Here is a 15000-nt window from a genome sequence, read left to right as displayed (position 1 = left end):
GATATAGTAGAGGGGCGGGAGCAGTATCTTGGAACTAACAAATCATAGCTTGGCTAGAGAGGAAGAGTCGGAATGCTAAATACACCACTAGATTATAATATCACCATACCAACACACTGAATACACCACTAGATTATAATATCACCATACCAACACACTGAATACACCACTAGATTATAATATCACCATACCAACACACTGAATACTCCACTATATTATAATATCACCATACCAACACACTGAATACACCACTAGATTATAATATCACCATACCAACACACTGAATACACCACTAGATTATAATATCACCATACCAACACACTGAATACACCACTAGATTATAATATCACCATACCAACACACTGAATACACCACTAGATTATAATATCACCATACCAACACACTGAATACACCACTAGATTATAATATCACCATACCAACACACTGAATACACCACTAGATTATAATATCACCATACCAACACACTGAATACAACACTAGATTATAATATCACCATACCAACACACTGAATACACCACTAGATTATAATATCACCATACCAACACACTGAATACACCACTAGATTATAATATCACCATACCAACACACTGAATACACCACTAGATTATAATATCACCATACCAACACACTGAATACACCACTAGATTATAATATCACCATACCAACACACTGAATACACCACTAGATTATAATATCACCATACCAACACACTGAATACACCACTAGATTATAATATCACCATACCAACACACTGAATACAACACTAGATTATAATATCACCATACCAACACACTGAATACACCACTAGATTATAATATCACCATACCAACACACTGAATACAACACTAGATTATAATATCACCATACCAACACACTGAATACACCACTAGATTATAATATCACCATACCAACACACTGAATACACCACTAGATTATAATATCACCATACCAACACACTGAATACACCACTAGATTATAATATCACCATACCAACACACTGAATACACCACTAGATTATAATATCACCATACCAACACACTGAATACAACACTAGATTATAATATCACCATACCAACACACTGACTACACCACTAGATTATAATATCACCATACCAACACACTGAATACACCACTATATTATAATATCACCATACCAACACACTGAATACACCACTAGATTATAATATCACCACTAGATTATAATATCACCATACCAACACACTGAATACACCACTAGATTATAATATCACCATACCAACACACTGAATACACCACTAGATTATAATATCACCATACCAACACACTGAATACTCCACTATATTATAATATCACCATACCAACACACTGAATACACCACTAGATTATAATATCACCATACCAACACACTGAATACACCACTAGATTATAATATCACCATACCAACACACTGAATACACCACTAGATTATAATATCACCATACCAACACACTGAATACACCACTATATTATAATATCACCATACCAACACACTGAATACACCACTAGATTATAATATCACCATACCAACACACTGAATACACCACTAGATTATAATATCACCATACCAACACACTGAATACACCACTAGATTATAATATCACCATACCAACACACTGAATACACCACTAGATTATAATATCACCATACCAACACACTGAATACACCACTAGATTATAATATCACCATACCAACACACTGAATACTCCAGGATCTAGGTTATTATATTACCATGGCAACAAAGGAAATACTGTCTGCAGACAGATAAAGTCTCTCACTCTCCTCTCCCCATCCCTCCCTCTCTCCTCTCCCCCTTCCCCCTCTCTCCTCTCCACCTTCCCTCCCTCTCTCCTCTCCCCCTCCCTCTCTCCTCTCCCCCTTCCCCCTCCCTCTCCCCCTTCCCCCTCCCTCTCTCCTCTCCCCCTTCCCTCCCTCTCTCCTCTCCCCCTTCCCCCTCCCTCTCCCCTCTCCTCTCCCCCTTCCCCCTCCCTCTCCCCCTTCCCCCTCCCTCTCTCCTCTCCTCTCCCCCTTCCCCCTCCCTCTCTCCTCTCCCCATCCCTCCCTCTCTCAGATCCTTCTCTTCTCCCTCGTGGTGTATTTCTGTGTATGTGCGGTCCTGGGCCTGATGAGAGAGGGCTGGGTATACCTCCTGTGCCCGTGGCGGTTGCTGGGCGCGTGCAGCCTGGCGCTGGCAGCGTGTGTGTGTGTCCTCCACATCAGCCGATGTGCCGCTGCCGGGCGCCTGTGGGCGTCGTACCTACGGCAACGAGACGGGTACACGGACTTCTACCCGCTGGCACGGCAGAGCCAAGCTTACACCCTGCTGTCTGCCATGCTCCTGTTCATACTGGTGTTGAAGGTACGGAGAGAGAGGGAGGGGGTGGGGGGGGGGGGTCGCGGTACTGCTGAAGGTCAGATTGAGAGGGGGGGGGTTAGCTGTACTGCTGAAGGTCACATAGAGAGAGGAGGAGGGAGGGAGGGGGTTAGCTGTACTGGTGAAGGTCACATAGAGAGAGGAGGAGGGAGGGAGTGAGGGGGGGGTTAGCTGTACTGCTGAAGGTCAGATTGAGAGAGGGGGTGGGGTAGCTGTACTGGTGAAGGTCAGATTGAGAGAGAGGGGGAGGGAGGGAGTGAGGGAGGGTGTCAGCTGTACTGGTGAAGGTCAGATTGAGAGGGGGGGTGAGGGAGGGGGTCAGCTGTACTGCTGAAGGTCAGATTGAGAGGGGGGGTGAGGGAGGGGGTTAGCTGTACTGGTGAAGGTCAGATAGAGAGAATGGTTGGATCCAATGCAGATTTCGAATCTCTCTTTCTCTCTCCCTCCCTCTTCTCCCACTCCTTCTCTCCATTCCCTCCCTCCGTCCATCTCCCCTCCCTCCTCCTCCCTCCCCCTCCCTCCCTCCCTCCCTCCCTCCCTCCCTCCCTCCCTCCCTCCTCCTCCCTCTCACCAGGCGTCCCACCAGTTGCGTTTCCTGAGGGAGTGGGCAGTGTTTGGCAGGGCTCTGAGACGCTCTGTCTGGGAACTGATAGGAACAGGTCTGGTCCTGCTGGTCCTGCTGCTGGCCTACTCACACACAGGACACCTGGTAACTCACACACTCAAGTGGTGACCTGTTTTATTCCTCTTCATTACCAGAAGCCCTTCTGTGGTAGAGAACAGCAGCATCTCTTCTAGTCAACAAGTGAAGACTGACAATATGCTGTTTGGTTGTTTCAATGTGTGAGGGGGAGAGAGAGAGAGGAAGGGAGAGAGAGAGAGAGGGAGGGGGAGAGAGAGAGGAAGGGAGAGAGAGAGAGAGGAATGGAGAGAGAGAGAGAGAAGGGAGGGAGAGAGAGAGAGAGGAAGGGAGAGAGAGAGAGAGATAGGAAGGGAGAGAGAGAGAAGGGAGGGAGAGAGAGAGAGAGGAAGGGAGAGAGAGAGAGAGAGAGGAAGGGAGAGAGAGAGAGAGAGAGGAAGGGAGAGAGAGAGAAGGGAGGGGGAGAGAGAGAGGAAGGGAGAGAGAGAGAGAGGAAGGGAGAGAGAGAGAGAGAAGGGAGGGAGAGAGAGAGAAGGGAGGGAGAGAGAGAGAGAGGAAGGGAGAGAGAGAGAGAGAGGAAGGGAGAGAAGGGAGGGAGAGAGAGGAAGGGAGGGGGAGAGAGGAAGGGAGGGGGAGAGAGAGAGGAAGGGAGAGAGAGAGAGAGATAGGAAGGGAGAGAGAGAGAAGGGAGGGAGAGAGAGAGAGAGGAAGGGAGAGAGAGAGAGAGAGAGGAAGGGAGAGAGAGAGAAGGGAGGGGGAGAGAGAGAGGAAGGGAGAGAGAGAGAGAGGAAGGGAGAGAGAGAGAGAGAAGGGAGGGAGAGAGAGAGAAGGGAGGGAGAGAGAGAGAGAGGAAGGGAGAGAGAGAGAGGGAGGGAGAGAGAGAGAAGGGAGGGAGAGAGAGAGAGAGGAAGGGAGAGAGAGAGAGAGAGGAAGGGAGAGAAGGGAGGGAGAGAGATGAAGGGAGGGGGAGAGAGGAAGGGAGGGGGAGAGAGAGAGAGGAAGGGAGAGAGAGAGAAGGGAGGGAGAGAGAGAGAGAGGAAGGGAGAGAGAGAGAGAGAGGAAGGGAGAGAGAGAGAGAGGAAGGGAGAGAGAGAGAGAGAGAGGAAGGGAGAGAGAGAGAGAGATAGGAAGGGAGAGAGAGAGAGGAAGGGAGAGAGAGAGAGAAGGGAGGGAGAGAGAGAGAGAGGAAGGGAGAGAGAGAGAGAGAGAGGAAGGGAGAGAGAGAGAGATAGGAAGGGAGAGAGAGAGAGGAAGGGAGAGAGAGAGAGAGATAGGAAGGGAGAGAGAGAGAAGGGAGGGAGAGAGAGAGAGAGATAGGAAGGGAGAGAGAGAGAAGGGAGGGAGAGAGAGAGGAAGGGAGAGAGAGAGAGAAGGGAGGGAGAGAGAGAGAGAAGGGAGAGAGGGAGAGAGAGAAGGGAGGGAGAGAGAAAGAGAGGAAGGGAGAGAGATAATGGGAGCTATTTGGCTCTTGTATCCATTCTCTCTCCTTTCTTATTGACATTCAGAGAGCTCAGTTGGATCAATCACACCCTGGGCTTTGTCTTGCCAAGCTGCATACTGACACATCATTCAGGCAGATGACAACTAGATGTGGGTGTGTCCAGCTGCATATTTACTCTGTCTGCTTCACTCACTGAGTCATGAGGGTCTATACTAAGACTGTGTCCCAAATGACACCCTATTCCCGATATAGTGCACTATGGGTCCTGGTCAGTAGTACAGTAACTAGGTGATAGAATGCAGCCTCAGTGTTCTATAGTGATGAACATTATTGGGATGCAGCCTTAGTGTTCTACAGTGATGAAAAGTATTGGAATGCAGCCTCAGTGTTCTACAGTGATGAACAGTATTGGAATGCAGCCTCAGTGTTCTGTAGTGATGAACAGTATTGGAATGCAGCCTCAGTGTTCTATAGTGATGAACAGTATTGGAATGCAGCCTCAGTGTTCTGTAGGGATGAACAGTATTGGAATGCAGCCTCAGTGTTCTGTAGTGATGAACAGTATTGGAATGCAGCCTCAGTGTTCTGTAGTGATGAACAGTATTGGGATGCAGCCTCGGTGTTTTGTAGTGATGAACAGTATTGGAATGCAGCCTCAGTGTTCTGTAGTGATGAACAGTATTGGAATGCAGCTCAGTGTTCTGTAGTGATGAACAGTATTGGAATGCAGCCTCAGTGTTCTGTAGTGATGAACAGTATTGGAATGCAGCCTCGGTGTTCTGTAGTGATGAACAGTATTGGAATGCAGCCTCGGTGTTCTATAGTGATGAACAGTATTGGGATGCAGCCTCAGTGTTCTGTAGTGATGAACAGTATTGGAATGCAGCCTCAGTGTTCTGTAGTGATGAACAGTATTGGAATGCAGCCTCAATGTTCTGTAGTGATGAACAGTATTGGGATGCAGCCTCAGTGTTCTGTAGTGATGAACAGTATTGGAATGCAGCCTCAGTGTTCTGTAGGGATAAACAGTATTGGAATGCAGCCTCAGTGTTCTGTAGTGATGAACAGTATTGGAATGCAGCCTCAGTGTTCTGTAGTGATGAACCATATTGGAATGCAGCCTCAGTGTTCTATAGTGATGAACAGTATTGGGATGCAGCCTCAGTGTTCTGTAGTGATGAACAGTATTGGAATGCAGCCTCAGTGTTCTATAGTGATGAACAGTATTGGAATGCAGCCTCAGTGTTCTATAGTGATGAACAGTATTGGAATGCAGCCTCAGTGTTCTATAGTGATGAACAGTATTGGAATGCAGCCTCAGTGTTCTATAGTGATGAACAGTATTGGAATGCAGCCTCAGTGTTCTATAGTGATGAACAGTATTGGGATGCAGCCTCAGTGTTTTATAGTGATGAACAGTATTGGAATGCAGCCTCAGTGTTCTGTAGTGATGAACAGTATTGGAATGCAGCCTCAGTGTTCTGTAGTGATGAACAGTATTGGGATGCAGCCTCAGTGTTCTATAGTGATGAACAGTATTGGAATGCAGCCTCAGTGTTCTGTAGTGATGAACAGTATTGGAATGCAGCCTCAGTGTTCTGTAGTGATGAACAGTATTGGGATGCAGCCTCAGTGTTCTATAGTGATGAACAGTATTGGAATGCAGCCTCAGTGTTCCGTAGTGATGAACCGTATTGGAATGCAGCCTTAGTGTTCTACAGTGATGAACAGTATTGGAATGCAGCCTCAGTGTTCTGTAGTGATGAACAGTATTGGAATGCAGCCTCAGTGTTCTGTAGTGATGAACAGTATTGGAATGCAGCCTCAGTGTTCTGTAGTGATGAACAGTATTGGGATGCAGCCTCAGTGTTCCGTAGTGATGAACAGTATTGGAATGCAGCCTCAGTGTTCTATAGTGATGAACAGTTTTGGAATGCAGCCTCAGTGTTCTATAGTGATGAACAGTATTGGAATGCAGCCTCGGTGTTCTGTAGTGATGAACAGTATTGGAATGCAGCCTCAGTGTTCTGTAGTGATGAACAGTATTGGAATGCAGCCTCAGTGTTCTGTAGTGATGAACAGTATTGGAATGTAGCCTCAGTGTTCTGTAGGGATGAACAGTATTGGAATGCAGCCTCAGTGTTCTGTAGTGATGAACAGTATTGGAATGCAGCCTCAGTGTTCTGTAGTGATGAACAGTATTGGGATGCAGCCTCAGTGTTCTGTAGTGATGAACAGTATTGGAATGCAGCCTCGGTGTTCTGTAGTGATGAACAGTATTGGAATGCAGCCTCAGTGTTCTGTAGTGATGAACAGTATTGGAATGCAGCCTCAGTGTTCTATAGTGATGAACAGTATTGGAATGTAGCCTCAGTGTTCTGTAGGGATGAACAGTATTGGAATGCAGCCTCAGTGTTCTGTAGTGATGAACAGTATTGGAATGCAGCCTCAGTGTTCTGTAGTGATGAACAGTATTGGGATGCAGCCTCAGTGTTCTATAGTGATGAACAGTATTGGAATGTAGCCTCAGTGTTCTGTAGTGATGAACAGTATTGGGATGCAGCCTCAGTGTTCTGTAGTGATGAACAGTATTGGAATGCAGCCTCAGTGTTCTGTAGGGATGAACAGTATTGGAATGCAGCCTCAGTGTTCTGTAGTGATGAACAGTATTGGAATGCAGCCTCAGTGTTCTGTAGTGATGAACAGTATTGGAATGCAGCCTCAGTGTTCTGTAGGGATGAACAGTATTGGGATGCAGCCTCAGTGTTCTGTAGTGATGAACAGTATTGGAATGCAGCCTCAGTGTTCTACAGTGATGAACAGTATTGGAATGCAGCCTCAGTGTTCTGTAGTGATGAACAGTATTGGAATGCAGCCTCAGTGTTCTATAGTGATGAACAGTATTGGAATGCAGCCTCAGTGTTCTGTAGTGATGAACAGTATTGGGATGCAGCCTCAGTGTTCTACAGTGATGAACAGTATTGGAATGCAGCCTCAGTGTTCTGTAGTGATGAACAGTATTAGGATGCAGTACAACACTGTTTCATCACCTCTTAGTCTACAGGTTGGTTAACAAAAACGTGGGTGAAGACATAACATAATCATCATTCCATATCTCACTTTCTTCTCTCCCTCTCCAGCTCTTCCACTCCGTGATGGACGGATATGGCAGCGTGAGCTCCGCCTGCCTGTCGTTGCTTGGCGCCGGTGGGCGTGGCCTGTTGTCCTTGCGACCATCGTCAACAACAACCGGCCCCTCTAGCTCCGCCTCCAGCCTGGTGTTCCACACGAGCTTCGCCGTGCTGCGGCTGGCGTTGCTATGGCTGGTGACCTCTGCGTTGTTAAGGAACTATCGTCGGGCGCGGGCGGAGTTGTACCGTCCGGTGGTGGACCTACAGGACTATGAGATGGTGGAGCTGTTTCTACGACGACTGAAGATGTGGATGGGCCTCAGCCGTACCAAGGAGGTAGGAGCACTTCTGGTTTCAACTTCCTGTTTCATGTTTTTGAGAGATTCCTACTTCCTGCGGGCTTCCTGTTGCAGTCATTTGGTATTACTGCTAAAAGATGTTGTCTTACTTAGATTTTGCTTACCCATAAAATGCATTGACTGGATGTCCTGAGTTAAATTCTCCTACTGCACTAACACTAACCCTAAAAAGATCTTGCTACAAGTGGGGTACATTGGACTTTTATTCCAGAGTAATGTATTGTTTAAGCCTGTACTTTATATTGACCCTTTCTCTCCGCCCCTCTGTCTACCCCTGCCCCCCCCCCCCTCCTTCGTCCCTCCACCCCTCAGTTTCGTCACAAGGTGCGTTTTGAGGGCATGGAGCCCCCCCCCTCTCGCTCCTCCTCCACCAGTGACTGTCAGTCCCTGTGCCTGCCCCCTCTGGACGGCTCCGAGTCGCCCCCCAGCCCTGGCAGCCTGGACGGGACCTCTGAGGCCTCCTGGAGACCCACCTCTTCCAGCCCCTGTAGCCTGACAGAGGCCCCCGGGATGGGGCTAAGCCTGGGTCCCGGCGGATTGGGACCAGGTGCGTTGGCGGGTGGAACAGCCTGGCGAGAAAGGGCGGAGACTGAGGCGACTCTGAAGAGGCTTCTCCCCACACTGGACGCCTTGCTGCTGCAGCTGGACCGGGTCACCGTGGCGACCGAGGAGCTGTACCATACCGAGTGTGTCCTGGAGTGTGCCCACAGGAAAGGAGGAGGGACGAGGGGGGGGAGGGGGAGGAGAGGAGAGAAGGAGAGGGGGAAGAGTAGAGAGGGCCGAGGAGGGAAGGGGAGGAGAGGAGAGAAGGAGAGGGGGGAGAGTAGAGAGGGCCGAGGAGGGAAGGGAAAGGGGGAGGAGAGGGGGGAGAGTAGAGAGGGCCGAGGAGGGAAGGGAAAGGGGGAGGAGAAAGACTCTGCTGGACAGAGAGAAAGAAAAGGAGGTCAGCAGAAAGTCAACACTGTGGTGGGGGTGGTGGGCGTGGCTCAGCCTAAAGATACAGGGAACTCTGGGGCTAACCCTAAACACACCCCGAAATCTGCCCCTGTCCCGGTTCCTCCCCCTACATCTACCCCTGCCCTGAAATCGACCCCTGTCCCAGTTCCTCCCCCTACATCTACCCCTGCCCCGAAATCGACCCCTGTCCCAGTTCCTCCCCCTACATCTACCCCTGCCCTGAAATCGACCCCTGTCCCAGTTCCTCCCCCTACATCTACCCCTGCCCCAAAATCTACCCCTGTCCCGGTTCCTCCCCCTACTTCTACCCCTGCCATGAAATCTACCCCTGTCCCGGTTCCTCCCCCTATATCTACCCCTGCCATGAAATCGGCCCCTGATCCTACCCCAATATCTACCCCTGCCCCTAAACCTACTCCGAAATCTACCCCTGTATCTGCCCCTATACCTGACCCAAAATGTACCCCAGTTTCTCCCCATATCATTTCCCCTGCCTTGACCCCTGCTCCTGCCCCTGTACCCCTCTCTACTCCCGCCCTACCCTCCACCCCTGCCCCCTCCTCCTCCTCCACTCCCGCCCCTCGAGAGTGGGACCCCCCTACGGAGAGAGAGACCCTGCCCCCCTCCAGCCTCTTCAACCACCCGGCCCACACCACCACCATTCCCACGCGCAAACGCAAGCCCCCGCCGCTCAAGAACAAGGTGCACCCCAACCCAGACAGGCATGTGTCCGGACACCCCAAACCCTGAGGACCCCTCCTGAAGGACCCTCAAGAAGAAAGGATGTTAGGGATGGATGGACAGAACGGGCCGTAGGGAGGAGTGGAAGGAAAGGAAAGATCCTGGGTAGAGGATGAGTGGGCTTCGGTCACAGCAGGTGATGTCACTGGTGTTCCACTCTAAATCCAGAAGGAGAGAACGCGAGAGAGGAGGGAAAGAGAGAAATAGGCCCCAAAACAGCGATCGCTCACCATGGAGTTGGCATGGAAACAAGGTGCAGGTCGCCAGTTCTTTACCCCCGCCCCCTAACCCTGACCCCATGTGACCCCGGAGGTCGTGTGGTGGCGTCGACAGAAGCACATGTTGTGCTGACATTAGGAGTGCTGACTGTATGTTTAGTCAATGAAGAGTGTGTGCACGACCTGTTGATGATGATGTACACAGCTTGTTGATGATGATGATGTACACAGCTTGTTGATGATGATAATGTACACAGCTTGTTGATGATGATGTACACAGCTTGTTGATGATGATGATGTACACAGCTTGTTGTTGATGCTTCAGTGTGTTATCTATGCTGTTGCATTTGTTGTTTCTATTTGATCATGAAAACATAAGGAAGCTATTGTTCTTGATCACCATGGGTATGTGGGACCTGTCTAAATGCTCTGTTCAGAAGCTTTGGAGATGTCACACACACACACACACACACATTCAAGCTAGTTGGTACACACACTCACGCATTTTAGGTACAACCACGCAACCTTTGCATGAACACAGATGCTAAAATCAAAGAGGCTATCAGGGTGCTACCAGACTGGCTGTTTCAGGACTCCCAGGTAAGGAGGAAGGTAGGGAGGGAGGGAGGTAGGAAGGTAGGGTGGGAGGAAGGGAGGGAGGGAGGGAGGGAGGAAGGAAGGAAGGAAGGAAGGAAGGAAGGAAGGAAGGAAGGAAGGAAGGAAGGAAGGAAGGAAGGGAGAACAATGAAGGAGAAGAGAAGGGAAGATACTGTAGTTGGTGAAGATGAGCGACAGCAGGAGAGATTAACGTGTTGAAGTGTTGATCAGTTGAATAATAAAAGGAAAAGCGAGAAAGAAGACATCTATGCTTTCAGTCTGGAGTCTCCGTCCTAAACTACAATACTTAACTACATCTATGCTTTCAGTCTGGAGTCTCAGTCCTAAACTACAATACTTAACTACATCTATGCTTTCAGTCTGGAGTCTCAGTCCTAAACTACAATACTTAACTACATCTATGCTTTCAGTCTGGAGTCTCCGTCCTAAACTACAATACTTAACTACATCTATGCTTTTAGTCTGGAGTCTCCGTCCTAAACTACAATACTTAACTACATCTATGCTTTCAGTCTGGAGTCTCTGTCCTAAACTACAATACTTAACTACATCTATGCTTTCAGTCTGGAGTCTCAGTCCTAAACTACAATACTTAACTACATCTATGCTTTCAGTCTGGAGTCTCTGTCCTAAACTACAATACTTAACTACATCTATGCTTTCAGTCTGGAGTCTCCGTCCTAAACTACAATACTTAACTACATCTATGCTTTCAGTCTGGAGTCTCAGTCCTAAACTACAATACTTAACTACATCTATGCTTTCAGTCTGGAGTCTCAGTCCTAAACTACAATACTTAACTACATCTATGCTTTCAGTCTGGAGTCTCAGTCCTAAACTACAATACTTAACTACATCTATGCTTTCAGTCTGGAGTCTCCGTCCTAAACTACAATACTTAACTACATCTATGCTTTCAGTCTGGAGTCTCCGTCCTAAACTACAATACTTAACTACATCTATGCTTTCAGTCTGGAGTCTCAGTCCTAAACTACAATACTTAACTACATCTATGCTTTCAGTCTGGAGTCTCCGTCCTAAACTACAATACTTAACTACATCTATGCTTTCAGTCTGGAGTCTCCGTCCTAAACTACAATACTTAACTACATCTATGCTTTCAGTCTGGAGTCTCCGTCCTAAACTACAATACTTAACTACATCTATGCTTTCAGTCTGGAGTCTCCGTCCTAAACTACAATACTTAACTATCAGGAGGAAGCGAGGGTTAGGGTTAGGGTTAGGGGTACATTGCTACAATATAATCTTGGTTAGGGTTAGGGTTAGGGGTACATTGCTACAATATAATCTTGGTTATCATTTTGGAATATTATCAGTAAACATGTATGTTGCTTTCAATATGGTTCTAATTTAAAGCACTTTTGTTGTAATGTGTGTTTTGAGTGTGTGTTTTGAGTGTGTGTTTTGAGTGTGTGTGAGCGTATTGAAAATAATAAGCTTGGTACGAAAACCAATAGAGAAAACCAATAGAGAATGCTTCACACATATTTTAACAATTAGCGTTGCCAAAGTTTGCGCATTATGTACGCGTCAAGAGTTGTATCTTTTTACATTTTTAAAGAAAATTCCTTTTGTACTTGGCACTTTATCTCCTTCTGAAGCTCTTATTCATATTTAACTCCTGTGTTACTTTCTCCATTTTTTTTTGTTATTTTAATATACAAAACAGCTATACAGAATGATCTTCTAATGAGTATTATAACAGTAACTATGTCAGGAAATTTAAGCGTTTTCATTGTGTGTTTTCTTTTGTCATTTTGTGTTTTTTTTTGTCATTTTGTGTTTTTTTTTATTTTTATCATTGTTGTTATTGATGGTCACTCTACTTCCTGGAAGAAAAAAAAACATTTCCTCCCCACAAACTTCCTGTTTCCTGTGGGCAGATCTCAGGGACCCCGCCCCTTCCCCCCCCCCCCCCCCCCCCCCAAAACCAGGAAGTTGGCCTTATTTGTTTGTTGTCTTCTGTTTGTTGTTGTTGAAAGGTCAGATGAATTTCAAGTGAGAAGTGTCATAGTAGTGCTTTTAGAATCGTTGTAGTGATTCTCTGATGTTCCATCCAGACCAAAGTATATATTATATTCATCTCCCGTTAATAGAACACAGCCCACACGCTAGAACACTCTAGAACCAACCATTCCAAGCCATGTTCCCTTTTCCAAGCCCACAAAGATATTTTGATGGACATTTGACTCCAAACCTGTTGGTGGCAGTCTCCACAAGATTGGTGGTCCTGTCCATAAACTTCCCACAACAATGTAACGTTCAGTTACAAAGTTATATCAAAACCCTGTTTTCTCATCAGTCAGTTTGTATATGCGTGTATGTAGTTACTTCTTGAGTTATATCATTCTCAGTTTTGTTGATGTGCTGCAGAGTTGTTGGTTTTTTACGGTCGTTAAGCACTGGCGTTCCGGTTTCACACCTTCTTTTAGTGTCCTCCATCCCCTAGACAAAACACCTGACAGTTCCCATAGCAACTCTCAGTTCACAATTCAAGCGCTAAAAGAAGTTCTTAAATCCAAAGAAAACAATGAAGAGCAGGTTCTCCCATTTCTCCTGAGATTATATATATATATATATATATCGGCCCGGTTTTTACTGTGTGTAACTACATTGTGCCAAAGCTAGTCCCTTCTGCATGTTTAGTATTTTGTCTTGGTGTAACACGTACTTTGTCCTACATTTGCATGTTGAAACAAAAGTGTCGTGGTCTGTTGTGTATCGTTGTATTGTATCATGCGCTTGTAGCATTTCTCCTGCTTTTTGCACTTGACAAAGTCGAATAAAGAGTTTGACAGCTATGAGAGCATGTATCCGTCTTGTGGGAGACTAATTGTTCACCTAGGACATTTTCACTATCAAAATACTCATAAAGACGGGTCCGTCCATAAGACCTTGGCCAGTTGTCCACAAAGTACTGATCTTCCTAACCACCTCTGGCGGCAGTAGGGGACGAATGGATTGGATGGACGAAAGCTCAGTGTGCTCAGTTCAACACAAAGAACTACAAATATGGCTGAGTTCACCACAAAGAACTACAAACACGGCTCCTCAACGACATCACAATACAAATAGAAAAAAACACACTGACACTTTCATTGGCTATTTGCTTTGTTTATTCTGTACACACACACACACACACACACACACAGCTTTCAAATGTCGTGTTTCTCATTCACCATACTTCCTTCTGAGTGGTTTAGCGAGGGGATGAGAGAAGGAAATGAGGAGAGGGATGAAAGGGAGGAAAGGGTGTGCGTTGGCTGTGTAAGCCACGGGGGGTAATTCCGTGCGTTCCAAATGTCACCCTATTTCCCCTACATAGTGCACTACTTTAGACAGAGCCCACGTGCCCTGGTCAAGCACAGAGTATTAGAAAGACAATAGGGACGCAGGGTTAGTTAGGCAGCACCATCTGTACCGGTCATCTCATCACCATCACAACTAATTCATGGGAGGATCATGGTTGGATTAAGCCACAAGGCCACATCAGCTTGTCAAGACAAATGTCTGGGAGAGAATCGTCAAATCATATAGGTAGAAAGCAGGAAGTTATTCAACCGGTGTGTGTGTGTGTAGGTGTGTGTGTGTGTATCAAGAGAGAAAGAGCGAAAGCAAGTCAATGTTGTCCCTGACTAAACACAGATCTAGGATCAGGTATTTTATTATCCTCCTGCTAGTGGACATTAGAACCACTCGGATAACCTGATCCTAGATCTGTGGTGAGGGAGGCAACGTCTGCCTTGAGCAGGGGGACCGGAAACAGTATCAGATATATCACTGCGTTACAATATCCATACTTGCATACTACATAGCATGAAACCAATGTATTGGGGATGCAAACTATGTGCCAAATGGCACCCTATTCCCTATATAGTGCACTACTGTTGACCAGGGTCCATATGACTCTGGTCAACAGTAGCACACTATATAGGGAGTAGGGTGCCATTTGACCCGCAGTAGTATACTAGTATAGACATTTGACACTGGGAAGGCGTCCTCAAGGCTCAGACGAAGTCAGTGAAGTCGTCCACGGTGGAGACCAGTCTCTTCCTCTGTCCGGACGAGTCCGTGTTGGAGCCTCCACCGCTGACCTGCTGGTAGGAGGACTGTTTGGTCTGGGAGGAGTGGCTCTGGGTCAGAGAGATACCGGGGGTGGGACGAGACTGGATCTCCTCCTGGGCCTGTGGGGGGGGGGGGGGGGGGGGTTGAGAAACTGCCTGATTTCACAGTAGGACCTCGGCGATATGAATATGTTGGGAATGTAGGTAGTTTAGAATGTCCTTGAAAATCACTTAAAAACAACATCAATCCTTGTGCAATATATATAATCACTTCCAGTAATCACCAGGTACTGTAAACATGTTTCCTAATCACAGTAATCACCAGGTACTGTAAACACGTGTCTCCTAATCACAGTAATCACCAGGTACTGTAAACATGTTTCCTAATCACAGTAATCAC

The 15000-nt window shown here is 47.0% G+C and overlaps 2 protein-coding genes across 2 annotated transcripts in view; one reads left to right on the top strand and one right to left on the bottom strand.

Moving 5' to 3' along the window:
- The window catches only part of LOC139370586 (polycystin-1-like), a 32984-nt gene extending 23296 nt beyond the window's left edge, over positions 1-9688 (top strand). The window contains exons 19-23 of the mRNA XM_071110171.1: positions 2108-2395; positions 2985-3119; positions 7632-7958; positions 8294-8750; positions 9408-9688. Coding sequence (XP_070966272.1) covers positions 2108-2395; positions 2985-3119; positions 7632-7958; positions 8294-8750; positions 9408-9688 — 1488 coding nt within the window. The remainder of the gene's footprint in view (positions 1-2107; positions 2396-2984; positions 3120-7631; positions 7959-8293; positions 8751-9407) is intronic.
- A 3946-nt stretch (positions 9689-13634) lies between these two features.
- Positions 13635-15000, bottom strand: part of LOC139370246 (tuberin-like) — a 71518-nt gene continuing 70152 nt past the window's right edge. The window contains 1 exon segment of the mRNA XM_071109604.1: positions 13635-14720. Coding sequence (XP_070965705.1) covers positions 14544-14720 — 177 coding nt within the window. The 3' untranslated portion in view covers positions 13635-14543.

This window comes from Oncorhynchus clarkii, chromosome 17 (assembly GCF_045791955.1).
Source record: "Oncorhynchus clarkii lewisi isolate Uvic-CL-2024 chromosome 17, UVic_Ocla_1.0, whole genome shotgun sequence".
In the NCBI taxonomy this organism is placed as follows: domain Eukaryota; kingdom Metazoa; phylum Chordata; class Actinopteri; order Salmoniformes; family Salmonidae; genus Oncorhynchus; species Oncorhynchus clarkii.
This window is presented reverse-complemented; position numbering and strand designations above follow the sequence as displayed.